The 19,243-nt window shown below is 40.6% G+C and overlaps 1 protein-coding gene across 4 annotated transcripts in view; it reads left to right on the top strand.

Moving 5' to 3' along the window:
- The window catches only part of IDO2 (indoleamine 2,3-dioxygenase 2), a 73,248-nt gene extending 60,292 nt beyond the window's left edge, over positions 1-12,956 (top strand). For all 4 annotated transcript variants that reach the window (XM_036752910.1, XM_036752909.1, XM_036752908.1 and 1 more), the window contains 2 exons: positions 3,680-3,828; positions 12,023-12,956. In XM_036752910.1, coding sequence (XP_036608805.1) covers positions 3,680-3,828; positions 12,023-12,378 — 505 coding nt within the window. In that variant the 3' untranslated portion in view covers positions 12,379-12,956. The remainder of the gene's footprint in view (positions 1-3,679; positions 3,829-12,022) is intronic.
- The last annotated feature ends 6,287 nt before the right edge of the window (positions 12,957-19,243 follow it).

Raw genomic sequence — 19,243 nt, 5'->3', positions numbered from 1 at the left:
TTCATTTCTATGTAATGTAAACTTTTTTTTAACCACATAGTTTGGGTTCCCACCTCCTCCATGAAGCTTTCCCTAGTTATCTCTTCCCCAATTTTGTCCTCAAATGTTCGTAGAGGACTTTATCTGAATCTCTTCCTTGTTTAAATCACATTCTACCCTCTAACACACTTATCTATGTCCATGTCATAGCCCTACTATAGAATATAAAGTACTGGAAAGTAGGAACTGTGTTATTTTTCATCTTTTTTAACCCCAGGGTGAATGCAGTACATTTCACACAGCAAGCACTCAGTGACCGTTCTTTGAATTGGATTGAAAATAATAGATGGCCACTAATACCAACATTTTGACAATATTAAAAATCAGGAATATTTTTACTTTCGATCACAAAATTTCTCCTTACTTTTCTATTCCTGATCTTATCCATAGTTAGGATTCTTTTAAGATTTTATTTTTAAGAATTGAGAGATTTTGTTACAAGATGAAGCTCCTCCCTTCCAGTTCCCACTCACATTAACCGTCTTGGGGAGGTCATTGACCCTGGTGAAAAAAACAGGGCATTTCAATCTTTAATCACTTCAAATTTATCCACTTCTTAGGGTTGCTATAAATAGTCTTCAAGGAAGGCTAAAAATAGTTGTTTGATAAAGCAGCTATTTCTTTCTCAGACCTCCCAAAAACATCTGCTTAGGCTTTGGAGGAATCCAAAGACTTTTATCTGTTCTTGAATTTCTCCTTTTCTGGAATCATCTCATAATAGCTAGAGATACAGTGCTTGGAACAAGATACCCTCCCTTGATTGCTTAAGTTTCCAACTTTGGGTTCCATTCTAGGAAAATGAATGCTGGTTCTACCAGTGCGTCATCCATAAGCATGTGTAGAGGGTGCCAGATGTGCTGGCATGCTACACATTATACCGCCATGCCCAGGACATCTTTTTATGCCTAAGGGATGACCTTGGTGTGACTTAACCTCTGTAGGTCTCAGTTTTATTAACTGCAAAGCAGATGATTGGATTTGATGACTTCTGAAGGCTCTTCCAACTCTGAGGATATGATCCTATGAATTGAGTTCAAATTCCAACTTCTCCAATCACTTACCCCCCTCCACAGCCCCCGAGATTACTTTTCATTTGAACTGTATTTATTTTGTTCATACATAATTATTGGCACATTGTCTCCTCTATGGAAATATTGAAATGTGAGTTCCTTTTATTATTTAATAATAATAATGATAGCTAGTATATGTGTGTGTGTGTATATATATATATATATATATATATATATATATATATATATATATATATATATATATATATAGTGCTTTGAGGTTTGCAAAGCATTTTACAATTGTTATTTCATTCTATCCTCACCTACCTGGGAGGTAGGTATTATTATGTCCATTTTAAAGATGATGAAACTGAGGCAGACGGAGGTTAGTTAATTATCTAACTAGAGGTTAGTAAGTATCTGAGGCTGGATTTGAACTCAGGTTTTCCTAACTCCAGGCCCAGTGCTCTATCTACTGTACCATCTAGCCTTTCTTTGTACCCCCAAGGATTAGAACAGTGCCTGGCATATAGTAAGTGCTTAAGAAAGACTTACTGATTGACTGACATGTCTTTCAAAATATTCTTATGGTGAAAGTAGTTCGTATCTCTAGTCTTTTAAGGTTTACAAAATGTTTTCCATACAATAGCCTTGAGATAATGGGGCAATACTTATTGTCATATTACAAATGAAGAAACTGAGGCTCAGAGAACTAGGAGGTAGAAGAGCCAGGATTTGTACATAGCCATTTGCCTCTCCTATGCCACTTAAGAAGCTTGTCCTCACTTCTTCTAGTCTTGATAGTTTCTTTTAAAAAAAGGAAGGATGTCTGCACAGTACTAGGCATGTAGTTACTCAATGATTGCTTACTGACTTGAATAGCATGGGAATTCCTTCCAGATATGAGTTGAACCAGCTGGCAACTGAATTCCCTTCCAACCCTTAAATTCTGTGATTTTTCTTTTTCTTTTCTTTCCTTTTTTGTGTTCTGTGAATTTGCAACTCAGTGGAAAACTAGTATTTGAACCCAGATCCTTTATGTCCAAATCTGCACTCATCATTTACTAGATAAGCTTATTGTCAGAGGAATGTATTTTCATTTGAAGATGATAGAAAATCGACATCTTGGGATGTCAAGCTAAAAGAAGGTACCTTAGAGATCAGTTAGCTCAATCCTTTCAATTTAGAAAGGAGGTAACTGAGTCCTAGGGAAGCAAAGTGACTTGTCTGAAGTCATAGGAGGTAGTGAAGAGCACAACCAGGAATGGAAACCAGCTTCATTGACTCCATAATGTGCAAACACTTCTGGGGGAGAATAGTTAGTCTGGGGGTTGTGGGGGTCACCACCCTGCAGTTTGCCACTTCCCAATTCCCTCACTCCTGTTTATATGGGATATATCGCACTCTTTATTCAGTGATTTCCTCCTGCTTATTGGATGAAATAGCAACTCAGCCTGCCATTAAAACCCTTCACAGCATGGCTGCCACCTACCCTTGCGCTCTTATATCATTAATATCCTCCTTCTTTATGCCCTTCCTGTGACCTTCTGATCCAGTCATACTGGCTGGCCTGCCCACTGTTCCCCTGTACTGGACATTTTCCCTCACAGGGGTAACTCTGAGCCTTTTCACAGGTAGGAGGTCCCCTCCCACTATCTGAAATATACCCCTTCATCCTTCTACTTTTCTTCCATGCACAGCTCAGGTACAATCTTTTACATGAGGACTTTCTGGATCCTTCTAGCTCTTGATGCTATCTCTTCTCTCTCTGTCTCTCTCTCTGTCTCTCTCTCTGTCTTTCTTTCTGTCGTCTCTCTCTCTCTCTCTCTCTCTCTCTCTCTCTCTCTCTCTCTCTCTGTCTCTCTGTCTCTTTCCCTCTCTCTTTCCTCTTCTCTCTCTTTTCTCTTCCTCTCTCTTCCTCCTCTCCTCTCTCTCTCACCTTCTTTTTCTTTCTTTCTCTCCTTCTTTCCTTCTCTCTTCCCTTTCTCCCCTCCTCCTCTTCCTTCTTTCCTTGCTTCCTTCCTTTTCTCCTCTTTCTTCCCTTCCTCCTCCTCTTCGTGTCTCTCCTCCTCCTCCTCTTTCTTCTCCTTTTCTCTGAATTATTGTGTATGACTCTCTAGGTATTCTATATAGGATATTTCAAAAGTCTTAGTGCACTTTTAAGCACTCAAAAGCTTAAGAGGAGATGTCCTGTACATCCTTAACTGCATGCATGTTGGAGCCATTAAGTTCCTTGAGGATAAGAGCTTTCTTATTTCTATCTTAATAGTCCCTGTACATGGCACAATGACTTGCACATTTTGCTTTTTGGTCCCCGCGGTTTTATCCACGTTAGAAACACCTAGTGTAGAAACTTCCTTGGCCTTGCTGATGAAGATTGGGATTTCATCTGTGATTTATACCCTAAAAGCATTGACTGGGGCATTAAGGGCTTACATGATTTGCTCCTGGTCACACCCTCAGTATATGTCATGTAGGACCCAAATCCGCATCTTCCTATTATGAAGGCTAGCTTTCTATGTGTTATAATTCACTGCCTCTTACTCTGCATGTGCTAGGCACTTGCTACATGTTTGTACGGTCCAATTGTATAGAATTCATGGAAAAAACTGCCTTATTTTCTTTTTCAGCTGGAAGGATAACCCAGCAATTCCAGAGGGGCTGATATATGAAGGAGTCTCAGAAGAGCCTTTGAAATATTCTGGAGGAAGTGCAGCTCAGAGCACAGTATTTCATGCGTTTGATGAGTTATTAGGCATTTGTCATAACAAGGAAAGCAGTAAGTCCAATGCTCTTTATTTGATTAAAAAAATTTAAATTTCAGTGGGCACTTTTGCCAAAGATTTCTTAACGGATTGGCCAATACTTTGAGGCGCCAGATTTCATGAATGTGGGAAGTACATGTAGCCAGCACAGATCACAAACCCACTGCTGAGCTTAGTACCTAGAGAATAGTAGATGCTTAATAAATATTTTTTGACTGGCTGACTGACAAGCCATTGCCACAGTAAATAATCCACCTGAGAGAATGAGTCAAAATATCCTTTTTTGGCTCACCTAGCTGGGCCCATCTCCAGATAGCCCCCTCACATTCTCCATCTCTGATATCATTTGGGTTTTTTGATTTGGCCCAACCTTCCAGAGCTTCAGCTTTACTGGCATAGTTTTTGAGAATCCAGGGTCGCTGCTATGCCATGAGGAAGCTTTGGAAAGAGGATAGACGTAGTTTCCGGTTGAAAAAGCTGTGGGCAGATAAAATGTCACAAAATCCACATTCTCCCGAGTCAGCTGGGAAGGCAAAACCCTTCAGAAGATCTTTGCACCAAGCCAATTCTATTCTGATCTTGGCAGGCCTCTGGCTCCTGTTACAAGGAAACCCTGAGGCAACAGTCTGTTTTCAGCTATTCACTATGACTCAGGTTGAAGTTCCTAAGTAGCTGTTTCCTCATTCTAAATTAGGGAGGAGCTGGTGGAGGGAATTGCTTTGATACATCTGGAACCAATGGGTCTGAGAACCTCCACCAATTCCCTGTCCCACATCAATCTCTCAATCAGTCATTGGTGTGACATGGAGTCTTCAAAACCCAGCAATCTTGGATCATATTAAGAGTATCTACAGTAATGGAGATGAAAGCTTTGCTTGCCTCTCTCCTGGTCAGATCCTGTCTGCAATGTTGCGTTCAGATCTGGGAGCCACATTTTAGGAAGAATGCTGGCAAACTGGAATGTACCCAGAGAAGGGCCACCAAAGAACTGGAAAATCATGCCATATCAGGGTCCACTGAAGGAGGACCGGAGTACATTTAACATGAAGGAGATTTAAGGCAGTGAGGCGGTACAGTGGATAAAGTGTGGGACTTGAAGTCTTTAAGACCTAAGTTCAAATTCTACCTCAGAAACTTAATAGCTATACAATATTGGGAAAGTGATTTATCTCTGTTTGCCTCATCTATAGGATGAGGATAATAATAGCACTTATCTCATTGGGTTATTGGGGTGGCTATATGGTGCAGTGGATAGAGCACCAGTCCTGGAGTCAGGAAGACCTAAGTTCAAATCTGGCCTCGGACACTTCCTGGCTGTGTGACTTGTCCTGGGACAAGTCACTTAACTTCTGTTTGCCTCAGTTTCCTTATCTGTAAAATGAAGGAAATGGCAAACCACTCTAGCATCTTTGCCAAGAATACTCACAAATGTGACCATGAAGAGTTGGAACTGACTGAGTGACAATAACATAGAGTTATTGAGGGTCCAATTGGATAACATTTGTAAAGCACTATATAAATGCTAGCTATTATTATTTGGGGGCACATGATAGCTGCCATGTGGAAGAGGGATAGACTTGCTGTTTGGCCTATTGGAATAAGGAGCAAAGAGCGAGAGTTTCAGAAAGGCAGATTTCAACTGGTTGTAAGGAAAACTTTCTTAACAGTTCAAGCCGTCCAAAAGTGGAACAGGCTGCCTTGGGAAATAGTGGCTTTCCCATCAGCGAAGGTCTGCAAGCAGAGGCTTAATGATCACTTGTTGTGGACATTGCAGAGGGTGTTTCTGTTCCAGGATGGGCTAGACTAGATGGCCCCTGTGTGTCCTTCCAAGACAGAGATTCTGCAGTTTCTTTACTGGTTTGAGACAAAATGCTTATTCCCTTACCCTGAGCTGGAACACCGTGCAAAGTAAAGACCATTTTGGACCAAGAGACAGTGATCCAGGCTTGAAGCCAGAACCACAGAGTTCAGCCCCAGCCCTGAACTCTGATCCTTCCCAACCATGAGAAAAAAACCTTTAGTCTTTTTCTGTGGGATTGGGCCTGGCTCCTTGCAATGTCTTAGCCCTGATCTACAATGGTCCTACTAATATATATACATGTCATGTGTTCAGAAGACATCTGTAGGAAACGTCTCTGAGTAGCACCACATTGTGTTGGATTTTTAGTTTTTCTTTGGGGAACCATAGAACATAGAGTAGGAAGGGAATACAGAAAAGAACTCAAAAATCATCTATTCATCTACCCTTTCTGAAGCATAAAACCCCACATGACATCCCTAATAAAAGGTCACCCAATCCCTACTTTTTAATTTTATTTTAATTTTCAATTCCACTTTATTTTCCTCACTCCATCTCCTCCCCTACCCACTGAGAATGCAAGAATTCTGATACTCATTATGCATGGGTATATGCCGTGTAAAACGTATTTCCACATTAGCCATCTTCTGAAAAAAAAATAAGGGAAAAAAACTGCTTTAATCTGCCATCTGAGTTCATCAGTTCTCTATCTGGAGGTGAATAGAAGTTTGTAGCAGGAATCCTTTAGAGTTGTGGTGGTTCATTGTATTGATCAGATTTGCTAAGTCTTTCTCAGATGATTTTTCTTATATATTGTGGTTACTATGTACATTGTTCTCTTCATTCTGCTCGCTTCATTTTGCATCAGTTCATATGGTTCTTCCTAGTTTTCTTGGAAACCATGCCCTTCATCATTTCTCACAGCATTCATATACTGTAACTTGTTCAGCTGTTCCCCAGTGGATGGGCATCCCTTGAGTTTCCAATTCTTTGTCACCACAAAAAAGATCTGCAATCAATATTTTGGTACATGCAGATCCTTTCCCTTTTTCTTTGATCTCCTTTGGTTATAGACTTATAGTGGTATTGCTGGGTCAAAGGGCACACACAGTTTTATAGCCCTTTGAACATAGTTCCAGACTGTTCTCCAGAATGGTTATACCCGTTTACAATTCTACCAATAGTGCATGAATGTAATTTTTCTTATCACATGCCGTCTATCATCTGTCATTTTCCTTTTCTGTCATCTTAGCCAATCTGATAGATGTGAGGCAGTGTCTGAGTCATTTTAATTTGCATTTCTTTAATTATTAATGATATAGAACATTTTTTCACATGATTTTTATTAGCTTTGATGTTTTCCTCTGAAAACTTCCTGTTTTCTTTTGACCATTTATCAATTGAGGAATAACTCTTATTTTTATAATTTTGATTTAGTTCTCTTTATACTTGAGAAATGAGAGCTTTATTAGAGAAACTTGAAAAAATTTTCCCCCAGTTTCTTTTTCATTGTTGAATCATTTTAGTCATGTCTAAATCTTTTATGACCCTATTTGGGTCATAAAAGATACTGGAGTGGTTTGCCATTTCCTTCTCCAGCTCATTTTACAGATGAGGAAACTGAGGCAAACAGGGTTAAGTGACTTGCTTAGGGTCACACAGCTAGTAAGTATCTGAGGCCAGATTTGAACTCAGGAAGAAGAATCTACTTGACTTTGTACTCTATTCACTGTGCCACCTAGCTGCCCCTTGTAGGCATGTAATAAATGGTTATTGACTGACTGACTGACACCAGGTACAAAGAATGCAGCAATCCCTACCTGCAAGAAGCTTGCATTCTAAAGCTCCAGAGGAGCCCCTAGAGATCATCTTGTCCATCCCCTTCATTTTTACAGATGAGGAAGTTAATGCCTACAAAGGTAAAGTCACAGAGGATCACATTGTCCATGAGTAGCAGAATTAGGGTTTGAATTCAGCTCCTCTTATTCTAAAACCATTATTCTTTACAACATACCACACTGGCTGTGAGATATGAACATCACCTGCCAAACATGCAAGAAAGAAAAGGACCAGTTATAGCCTTGGCAGACGTTGTCTAAAAGGTCACTAATATTTCATCTGAAGGGGGAAAAAGAGAGAGAGAGGATAGTCAGAACACTTGAATTCAAACCCCATCTCTATTCCTGACCAACTGAATGAACTAGGGTATCACTCTGACCTCTGAATCAGGGGTGATTAACTTTTTTTTTGTCATGGACCTCTTTTGGAGTCTATGGTAAACTCTGTAGATAACTTCTCAGAATGATGCTTTTAAATGCATAAAATAAAATACATAGGATTACAAAAGAAATCAATTGTATTGAAATTATATAAAATCAAAAATACAAAAAATTAAAATAAAAGCAAGTTCACAGATACCTGGTTAAGAGCTGCTACTAGATTGATGTTTCTTAATATTTTTTACTTATTCTTACCAGGAAGGATCCTTAAAGTCCCTGATAATAACAAATGACATTAACAGGAAAGGCTTCCCTCCAGCCCACTGCTTGCATATTCCATAACCACGCTAACATCTAATAAAGTCCAAAGCTGAAATACCATATGGTTTAAAGAATGAGAGGGAGGTCGAAGGCATGGAGGGGGAGGCCACATAGTAAAGGACTCAACATGATGTCATGGATTAACAGCTGATTTCAGAGTTAGAAGACCTGGGTTCAAATCTTGCTCTATTGTTTATTCCTTGTGGGACTCTGGGCCTAGAATGTACTTGTTGTTTGATTGGTTGAAGCCACTTAATGTCTTGGGCTCTGATTTCTTGTATATACAATGAAGATAGGTGAATTGTTCAGTTGGGCTGGAGTATAGAGTTTGAGGTGGGGAGGGGAGATGGGGAGTAGCGTAAAATAATGCAGGAAAGGCACAGTGGCATCGGATGGTGGAGAGAATTGAATGCTAGGCTAGAAGGTTAAAACTTTATTTGTGGGCAATAGGGAGCTATGGAAGATTTGGAGTAGAGGAGTGACATCATCACATCTGCTCATAAGGATTTCAACTTGGTACTTTTCACAGATGGTCGGAGCATCTGTGTAGCTCCTCTGCTGCTCCAATTTCTATGTTGTTCAGTGAATTGTTGAGGATCAGGCCTGAGATGCCATAGTCAGTCCATCTCCATTCCATACATCAAAGAATTCCAGCAGAGCAGATCAGATGAGGATGAATCAGATGAATAATTGCATTTAAACATACATATATATATATAAATATATATATATATATATATAAAATATGCATATATCTAAGGATTACAAACTACTTTCCTTATAACCACCTTATGAAGTAGATGAAAGAAGTATCATCATCCTTATTTTATAGATGAAAAGACTAACAATGAGATGTTAAGTGGCTTTTCCAAGATCACAGGACTAGCAGATGATAGAGCCAAGACTGAAGGCCAGTTTCTGTAACTCCAACTCCAATGCTCTTTCTACCATGCCATATGAGATGCATTGTGGAACAATGGAAAGAACCGTGGATTTGGAGTCAAAAGACCTGGATTCCAATCCTGATGCTGCCATTTATTATGAGTCTCTGAGTCTCACTTTCCTCACCCGTCAAATAAGAAGCTTACACTTGATGACTCTGTGGGTCATTTTCAATTTAAATTTTTTTTAAATTTTATTTTTTTTTAATTTTTAATTTACAACATTTGGTTCTACATAATTTTAACGAAGAAGAACTCAAAACAATAATTAGGAGTTATTTTGCCCAATTGTAGGCCCATAAATTTGACAACCTTAGAGATATGGATGAATATCTACAAAAACATAAATTGCCCAGGTTAACAGAAAAGGAAGCAAAATTTCTAAATAACCCCATCTCAGAAAAAGAAATTGAGCAAGTCATCAATGAACTCCCTAGGAAAAAAAAGCTGGCATGAAGTGTGCCTCAATCTACATTCATACTTCATAGTTCTTTCTCTGGATGTAGATAGCATTCTCCATCATGAGTTCTTCGGAGTTGTCTTTGTACCTTGTGTTGCTAAGATGAGCAAAGTCTGTCAGGGTTGGTCCTCACGGACCTGGCTCTGCTCCACTCACTCAGCATTATGTCCTTACCTCTTCTCTCATGGCCCTCCCTTTACATCTCTCACTTATGATTTTTATCTTTATATCAGTCATTTTATACAGGCATTCACAATCTATGTGTATCCCTTTCAATTGTCATAATAGCTGTACTATTCTCAAGACTGACATATATATGTATATATATATAAAACATACATAAGATAATATAATGCTATATAAAGATGCAAATAATTTGCCCTTATTGATTAATAAGGTTTGTGGGGGTTTTTCCCCCGTTTACCTTTTTATGTCTCTCTTGAGTTTTGTATTTGGAGATCAAATTTTCCATTGAGTTCTGGCCTTTTCATCAGGAAGGTCTGGAATTCCCTTATTTCATTGAATATCTATCTCCTTGCCTGAAAAATTATGCTTAGTTTTGATGGGTAGTTGATCCTTGGTTGTAGTCCCAGCTCCTTTGCCCTTCAGAATATCATATTCCAATTTCTCCTGTCTTTTCATGTGGAAGCTGAGAGATCCTGCGTGATCCTGGCTGTAGTTCCATGATATTTGATAAATTGTTTTTTTTTAGCTGCTTGCAGTATTTTCTCCTTGACTTTGTAGTTCTGAAATTTGGCTATAATATTTCTTGGTGTTTTCAGTTTGGGATCTCTTTCAGGGGGTGATTGGTGAATTCTTTCAATGACTATTTTGCCCTCTGGTTCTAGGACCTCTCTGGGCAGTTATCTTTGATAATTTCTTCGAAGATACTATCAAGGCTCTTTTTTTTCATCGTGGATTTCCAGTAGACCAATTACTCTTAAATTGTCTCTCCTGAATCTATTTTCCAGATCAGTTGTTTTCTCAATCAGATATTTCACACATTTTTTTTCCATTTTTTCATTCTTTACATTTTGTTTTTCCTTCTTGGTGCCTCCTAGATTCATTAGCTTCCACTTGCTCAACTCTAATTTTTAATGAGTTAGTGTTTTCATTTTGCTTTTGAGTCTCCTTTTCCAATTGGTTGATTTTACCCCTCAGGGTGTCATTTTCTCTCTTTAGATTCTGAATCTCCATAGCCATTTTGCCAATCTTAGTCTTTAGAGACTTGATTTCATCAGTGGATTTTTTTTTCCATATTTTCTTTTAGCACTCTAATTTGGTTTTTAAAATCATCCTTTAGCTCTTCTAGCAATGCTTTTTGGGCTGGAGACCAGTTCACATTACCTTTTGAGGTATCAGACGTATCTATAGTGTCATTGTTATCCTCTTCCAAATTGGTATTTTGATCCTGCCTGTCTCCATAAAAGGAATCAATGGTCCTTGGTTTTTTTGTGTTCTTCATGTTGGTTAGCCTTTTCCTGGCTTTACCACAAATTTCTGCCTTTGGGGCTCAGGGCTCTCTGTCCCAGCTTTCCTTCAGTTTCCTGAGGTGTGGGGGAGTGGTCTGGCTCCCTGATGTCTCTTTCCCTAGGGGTGCTCTCCAGCACGGTTGCTCTTTGTTGGTCTCAGCCCTTTGTTGTTTGAGCTGGGTATCTGGCACTTCCCCTGGGGGAGCCAGAGTACGTGTGGGCTCCTGGTGTCGATCCCTGCTGGCTCTGCCCCTCTGGTACTTGGCCACTGAAGCCCCACTTCTATCTCCTCTGTTCCAGCGTTCTTTTTTTTTCCCGAGGAATTATCTGGGTGAGCGGGGGAAGGATTAGAGTCGTCTACCTGGCCATTATGTCTCCCAGAAGTTCAAGAAGCGTTTCATACCTTGAGGCTGCAAGCCTGAGTAGTCAGCATCTCACAGTCAGTGGTGTTGTGCTGCCTCTTGTCGGCTCCACAGAGTGCCATCCTGTGTTGGGAGGCCTGGGGATCTCCGCTGGTTTCGGGCGCCCAGCTTTCTCCCAGCCTGTTTCCCATGTGGGCCTCCTGGTTGGCCGCTTCCGCTTTGGTCTGGGGCAGCTCTGCACGCCAAGCACTCTCCAAGCCTACAGATTTGTGCCTTTGGCCTTTCAGACTCTCCCAGCTTGGAAATTTGCTCCACTCAGACTGCTCTCGGTTTCTAACTCTCTCAAATCTGCTCAAACTCCCGTGGGTCATTTTCAGCTCTAAATCCATGATCAATCAATCTGCAATCATTTATTAAGCACTTATTGCATACCCAGCACTGTTCTAGGCACTGGGTATACAAAGACAAGCATTAAATACTTCCCACCCTCGAGGGACTTATATTCTATCGGGGGAGATGATAGTATGTAAATAATATATAAAAGGTATTGGGGGGTGGTGTTGTGATATCTAGAAGGAGGTAAGTCTTCTCTTTTGACTCAGCTCACATGACGTTGCTCCTCTGGTCTCTTTCAGCTACCTTCTTGCACAGGATGCGGGAATACATGCCTTCTTCCCACAGGGCCTTCCTAGAGGAAGTCCACTCTTCCCCTTCTCTGAGGGAGTACATCTTGTCATCTGGGAGCTGCCTGCTGCGTGAAGCCTATAACCAGTGCGTGGGGGCCCTGGCAGAGCTGAGGAGCCACCACATCAACATCGTGGCCAAGTACCTCCTCACAGGAGCAGCCAAGGCCAAAGATGGGGGCCTGGGCCACCTCCCGGGGCCACCTCAGGCACTGGCGGAGAGGGGGACTGGTGGAACAGCTGTCTTCCAATTTCTGAAAAGTGTCAGGGACACAACCCTGGGAGGAATCATTGATCAAAGTGATTGAATTTGACCTAACTTCTGGTCCCCCAAAGGAAAGGAGGAGGAAGGATCTTCCCTCCCTTTTTGCATTTCTTGTCTAGCCCCTAAATTTGCCTCATGTCCCTCTCCTCAAGTGGTCTCTCAGAAATCCAGTAGGACTCTATGTTCTGGGCTCCTGGAACATCCTGTTTTCCTTTGTGAAAAGCTGTTGCTCATCAGAGAAAAGGATTAGCATTGCCCTTTGCCCAAGACATTGCCCTGTCTGGGTAGTGCTTAATTAATAGCATATGATTTTGGACACATCCCCATTTATAAGCATGTAATGGACAATGTCTACTTTGTCCTGCCTGCAAGGCAAATCTGCCCTCAGTCTAGAACTCCAAAAAACACATAAAATGCTTTGGAATTGCCACGTTGACTGTTTCTTTACGGGAAAAATCCAACATTCATTCAACAAACATTCAATGCCATTACAGTAGTCATTTTAAAATCCTAAAATATAAGCTCCAAGCTGGCTCATTTTTGTCTTTGTTTTCCCAGTACCTATCACAGGCCTTTCACAAAGTAGCTGCTTAATAAAAGATTGCTGAATTTTGAATTATTTAAACTTTGTCTATTTCCCAGCGGCTAGCATAGTGTTCCCCACACAATAGGTACTCAATAAAAATTTTTGAATAAATAAATAAATGAACGAATGAATGGATGCTATGAACAATGCATTGTGTTAGTCACTAGAGAGGATGCAGAGCTCTCAAGACACAATGCCTGACCACATAGAGCTTACGGTCTAATGGAGAAACAAAGAGAACAACTGACATATGTATATGTATATATATCTATATATCTATGTATGTACAAGTATATATATATACACATTTATTGTATATGTATATATTATTTTTATATACACATATACATACTTGCACTCACACATATATGTATGTGTGTATATATACATATATGTATATATCTATGTAGATGATAGATAGATAGATAGATAGATAGATAGATAGATAGATAATGTTTGCAAGTTTGGAAAGCCATTTATGTATATCCCATTTGGGCTTCACAACAACCATGGAAAGGCAGGTATCACATACAGTATTATTTCCATTTTATAGATGAAGAAACTAAGAATCAAAGAGACCCATATCTTGCCCACAGTTAACGTTAGTGTCCCAGTTAGCGAGTAATATTTGAGCCCAAGTCACTCCTGACTCCAAATTCAGTGTGGTACATGCTATGCTGTGCTGACATATACACAAATCACCATAATAAAAACTGTGTCAAATTGGACTCCCACCAAGAGGGAGGAATGCAGTGTGATTATTATTATTTGTGCTACAACTATCCATTATCTAACTTATTTTCTTAACAACCCTGTGCTTGAGGGGGTGCAGGAAACACTTGTCTTCCTGTAGCTAGAAACAACAGTTTAGTACCTAGGTTGCAAGAATAATTAGGGAAAATTGGCAGCTACCAGATAGTAGGCTGGGGTGAGCGGCTAACTTGCTCCACCTGAAATGCTACGTCTTTTGGTGGCCTCCCCAATAAAAGTCTTGTGCCAGTTTCCTGGTGGTTTTTCTGCCTTATCAGAGGAAGAGAGAGTGGCTTTCTCTCTCCCTTCCATCCTGTACTCCTGGGAGTACACTTAAGTGTGCCTGGCCCAAGTATGTTTGGTGGTGTTTTCCACGGGAGTTAAGGATCCTAGTTACAGCTCTGTTGGTAATTCAGCGATTATCACCACCATGTTACAGATGGGAAACTGAGGCAGAATGAATTACCTGAAATCATGCCACAGCTGGAATTGGATCTGGTCTTCTTACTCTAAACTTATTTTCACTCTATCATGGTTATTTCAAAAATTCAGAGGAGGAAAGGGTCACTTTAGGCTGGGTGTAGGGTGGAGAATTTGGGAAGACTTCATGGACAAGGCATTTGTTTGACAAAATGGCTGGTGAAGAGGTAGAATATTAAGGAAACTCTTGAGTACTCCAGTTTGGCTGAGCGCAGTGAAAATAAAGCCATAAATAGAGGTGGAGAGGGGCAGTAAATGATAGCTGGAGGAATTCAAACATCATCCATCAGGCCCTAGGTGACAGAAAGACATCGATAGTCTTTGACCAGGGGCATGGCAAGATCTGAGTTGTGCCTTAAGAAGGCTACCTAGCAATTTGGGGTAGGATGGGCTAGAGGAGCAAGAGCCTAGAATCAGGCCAATGAAGAGGCTGTTTCAACAATTGTTTAGTTGGATAGCAGAGTGTGAGGCAGAGCTGGAAAGGTAGGTTGAGCTAGCTTGTGAAGGGCTTTTAACACTAAACAAAGGCAGCTATATTTTACTCTAGAAGCAATAGGAAGGCACTGTGGTTTACTGAGAAGGGGAGTAACATGTTCAAATCTGCCCTTAAGGAAAATCACTTTGGTAGCAGTGGGAAGGATGGACTGAAGTAGAGAGAGACTTGAGGCAGGTTGACCAATTAGGAGGCTCTGGCAATAATCTCAGTGAGAGGTGATCAGAGCTGGAACTAAGATAGAAGTTGTGTGAGTATTCAAATGGATCAAATATGAGAGGGGTGGAAATAAAAATAAAGCTCTGACAACTGCCTGGGTCCCCTGGGATAACGGAGAGTGAAGAGTTGAGGAAAATGTCAATATTATTAATTTGGGAGATAGAAAGGAGGCAAGTTCAGAAAAGGAGTGGGCTTGAGGGAAAGATAAATTCTGTTTTGAATATGTTGCATCTGAGATGTCTCTGGAATATCCTACTTGAATTGGCTAATAAGCAATTATTCCTGAAACTCAGGAAAGGTATTGAAACTGGGTATGGGTATAAAATGAGTGAATCAGCTGCATAGAGGTTATCATTAAACTCTTGGTTGCTGAAGAGGCCCAAGGAGAGAGATATGTGGAGAAAAAAGTAGGGGACCCATGACAGAGCCTTGGGCAATGCCCACATTTAGGGGAAATGATCTGGATGAGCAAAGGAGATTGAGGAGAGGGTAAGTAGATAAGAGGAGAACCAGGAGAGAATGAAAGCCCGAAGAGAAGAGAGAGTATTTAAGAGGAGAAGGAGGACTGGGGGAGAAAACCCAACAATCATCTGATTTGGCAATTAAGACATCACTTGTAATTTTGGAGACATTGGCTTTACCTGAGTGATGTGATCAGAAACCAGACTGCAAAGGATTGAAAAGTGAATGACAAGGAAGGAAGAAAAGACACTGCCTAGGATTTGGTATTTGAGGAGAAATATAGGATTGTAGCTTGAGGGTCTAAGGATGGGGGAAGCTTAGTCATATTTGAAGGTGGCAGGGAAGGAAGTAGCATATAAGTCCTGTACTATTTTTTCAGGGGTAGCCATGAATCTGTAAAACCTGAAGTATTATAGAAATATGAGCTATTACTTTTACCACTATCTTGAATCTATTATTTTACAAGCTTGTATATTATTTATTTATTTTTTTGAAAACACCTTTGGCAGAGACTGTGGTTTCTGGAGGGTTAGTTCCATGCCTAAGGGAGTTATATAAGGGGCCTGAGATTTTAGGAGAGTGGTCACAATTTCTTTTAGGACATGAAATGGTCTGTTGGTTTAGGCTTTTTCTGTGAAGAAATGGTGATAGTTTGCAGTACTCTCTTCATAGCCACCTCATGATTTGTTTTATCATGCTTTCTCTAAAATAAAGTTTAGCATTTAAAAGATAAACTGAATTAGCTGAAAAGAATTAGGTATATGGAATGGAAAAACTAAGAGAGCCTGCCCAATTTAAGTGCAGGGACATTACTGAGACACTGTGAGATATATATCCTGAATGAATGAATGAAACATTTATTATTTTTATTATTATTGTTTATTATATATTTATTAGTACTTAATTATGTGCGAAGTACCATGCTAAGTGATGGAGGAATAAATAGAAAAGCAAGAGAGTCCCTGGTCTCAAGGAGTTCACATTCTAATGGGAGAGACAATGCTAGGGAAGGTTTCAGCTGCAAGTCAGATGGAAAAGTCCCATGGTCCATGGGAAAAAGCACTAAAGCTGCTGTTAATGTTTCTTCCTTAACTGATATAATGATATCAGTTTCTGATGTTGACGCTGTTTGATGGTGCCAAAGCTTTTGTGGCCAGAACTTTCTTTTCTGGGTCAGTAGCTGTGCCTGTGGTACCATCAGGGTGCCGGGTGGGGTCTCCACAGGGGTCGCTTCCCAAGAAGATGGCCATGGACACTGGGCTGGAAACATGGCTATTCCCAAGGCTATTGGGGTCAAAGTGCTGAGGGGACCTGGTGGCCAAGATGGTGGTGATTTGATTTGCCTGGCGAGTGTTGAGTCCTGTCTCTTCCTTAGGGTGCCTTGCTGCTTCAGCTATTCTGGCTTGCCTACCCTGAGTGTGACTTGGTTCTTTCTGGTCCAGGTTCTTCCATTCACAAGGCCAAGTAGGCCTCAGTTTTCTCCTCTGTGAAAAGGAGATTTGGACTAGATGGTTTCTTCCTGCTCAGACATTCTATATTCGCTATTCTAAGGTCCCTTCTACTCCAATCCAATTCAAATGAATTCTACAAACATTTTTAAAATATCTAATGTGTGCTTGATACTACATTGCCATTGAAGATACAATGACAAAAAAGAAATTGTCCTTGCCCTGGAGCTTACCTTATGTGGCTCTTCACCTTATGATCTTCCAGTTTGTTTATGTTCTAAAGTCCCCTTTTGTGCTAACATTCTATGCTCTATGTCTAAAGTCCCTTTTTGTGCTAACACTCTATGCTCCATGTCCTAAGGTCCCTTTGTGTGCTGACATTCTGTACTCTGTGTTATGAGGCCCCTTCAAGCTCAGATCTTCTTGGGTCTAAGGTCCTAGACATTTTGACTTCTGGGTACTAATGACCGTCCTAGCTCTGATATTCTCTGCTCTTGTTCTCAGGCCTGTCCCAGTTCTAAAGTTCTGAGATTCTTACAATCTACTTTCTGCTTCGCCCAAAATGAACATGTCTTCTATGAGGCTTTTCCTCCACTGAATGTTATCTTCCACTTTCTTTTGCACAGATGTCCTATTGACATTACTGTCAGAAAAAGTCTATTGTTTCACTTCTGTGTTCATTTAACAGTAAAGTTAATAAAGAAGTCTTATGTCATTGCTTTCTGAACTGCAGCTGCTAGTCAATGTCTGCAATTTAGCATCTGCTTCTCTGTAACATTAACAAACTTAGTCCTTGGATAGAAACACCATCAAAAATGAAAATGATATTTTCTGGCTAAGCAATTCCAAGGGAATGCACAAATCCATGTGTTGACACACTCCTGAAACAAGAGTGCAGGCCCCAGGCTATGGCTGATCTTATTTGTGAAGAATTACCCATACATAGACAGCTGATTCTTAGCAAGGTAGTCTCGTTTGAAGTTTTTCATTCTTCAGTAAGTTAGACACAAATCTACTTCTCCTGGCTGCTGCAGGGAGGAGGGATGAGGCTCAGATGGATAGAAACCTTAGGCTTCCATTGCCAAAAAGTAGGGCATTCAAAATGAGGGAGGTAATAGTTCTGCTCTCCCCTGTCTTGGTTGGAACATGTTGTATTCAATTCTGGGCACTGTATTTTAGGAAGGACAATATGAATTGAGATCATGCAGAGGAAAGAGAACAAGGATGGGGAAGGACCTTGAGGTCGTGCCATATGAAGAATGGTTAACAAAACTCTTTATATTTAGCTTGGAGAAGAGAAAACACAGAAGAGAACTGGGTTTTTTTAAGTACTTGAAGGGATGTGATGTAAGTGAGTCAGATTAGGCCTCTCTCAGTCCCAGAAAGAGAAATATTAACCTAAACATTAGATGATTGGTGATTCCATCAACTGTGGCCCCAAGTCACCAAAGTGACCATACCAACCTAGCTGCGTAGTCTGTCTGGCCTGATTTGCTCATGATAGTTACGTAATAATAATAATTTTGTGGTTCAGTCATGTCTGACTCTTTGTGACTCCACTTGGGGGTTTTCTTGATAAAGATACTGGAGTGGTTTGCCATTTCTCCTCCAGCTCATTTTACAGATGAGAAACAAAAGCAAATAGAGTTAAGTAACTTGCCCAGGGTCATAGACTAGTAAATGTCTAAGAGGCTGTATTTGAACTTGGGAGCATTTGTCCCGATTCGCAGCACAGTGCTATATTCACGGTACCACCTAGCTGCCTCAATAATTATGATAGCTAGCTTTATATCGCACCTACTATGTGCCAGGCAATATGCTAGGTACTTGACACTTATCGTCTTATCCGAGCCTCACAACCACTCTGGGACATAGGTGCTATTATTATTCCCATTTTACAGATGAGGAAATTGAGGCAGAGTTAAGTGGCTTGCTTGGGGTCACACACAACTGGTAAGTACTTAAGGCTGGAGTTGAACTCAGGTCTCTCTGTCTCCAGGTGCCAGCTCTGTCTACCGTACCCCTGGCTTCAATTCAAATATGTGAGTTTATGGCTTACCAAGGATTGGTACCTTCATAAAGCAGCCTAACATGTTTGCTTAGTCCTGAATACAAAGGAATGCAAGACCACTGGTCTGCAATCTTGAATAGAACCAGTAGAATTCACAAGAGGTGGGCCTTCTCCACAATGGTGGCGAGCTGGCCTTTGGGCATGGCCGTGCTCTTGTATTCTCCTTGTAACCTTTCTGGTGAGCTGGAACAGTATCTTTTTCCTTAATTTCCTAACCCATCAGGTATGCTTCCATGTTTTCTAAAGGTTCTGTCCTCAGGGCAGAGCTCACAGTTAACCACCAGATGGCAGCAGTGGCCTACATTTCTTCCATGTGATTAAAGCGTGCTCTGTCTGCAGCGTCCATTTTTTGCTGGATCAGTTTTTAGAGACCAATTTACAAAACAGAGATACATGTTG

The sequence above is a fragment of the Trichosurus vulpecula genome, chromosome 3 (assembly GCF_011100635.1).
Source record: "Trichosurus vulpecula isolate mTriVul1 chromosome 3, mTriVul1.pri, whole genome shotgun sequence".
Taxonomy (NCBI): Eukaryota; Metazoa; Chordata; class Mammalia; order Diprotodontia; family Phalangeridae; genus Trichosurus; species Trichosurus vulpecula.
This window is presented reverse-complemented; position numbering and strand designations above follow the sequence as displayed.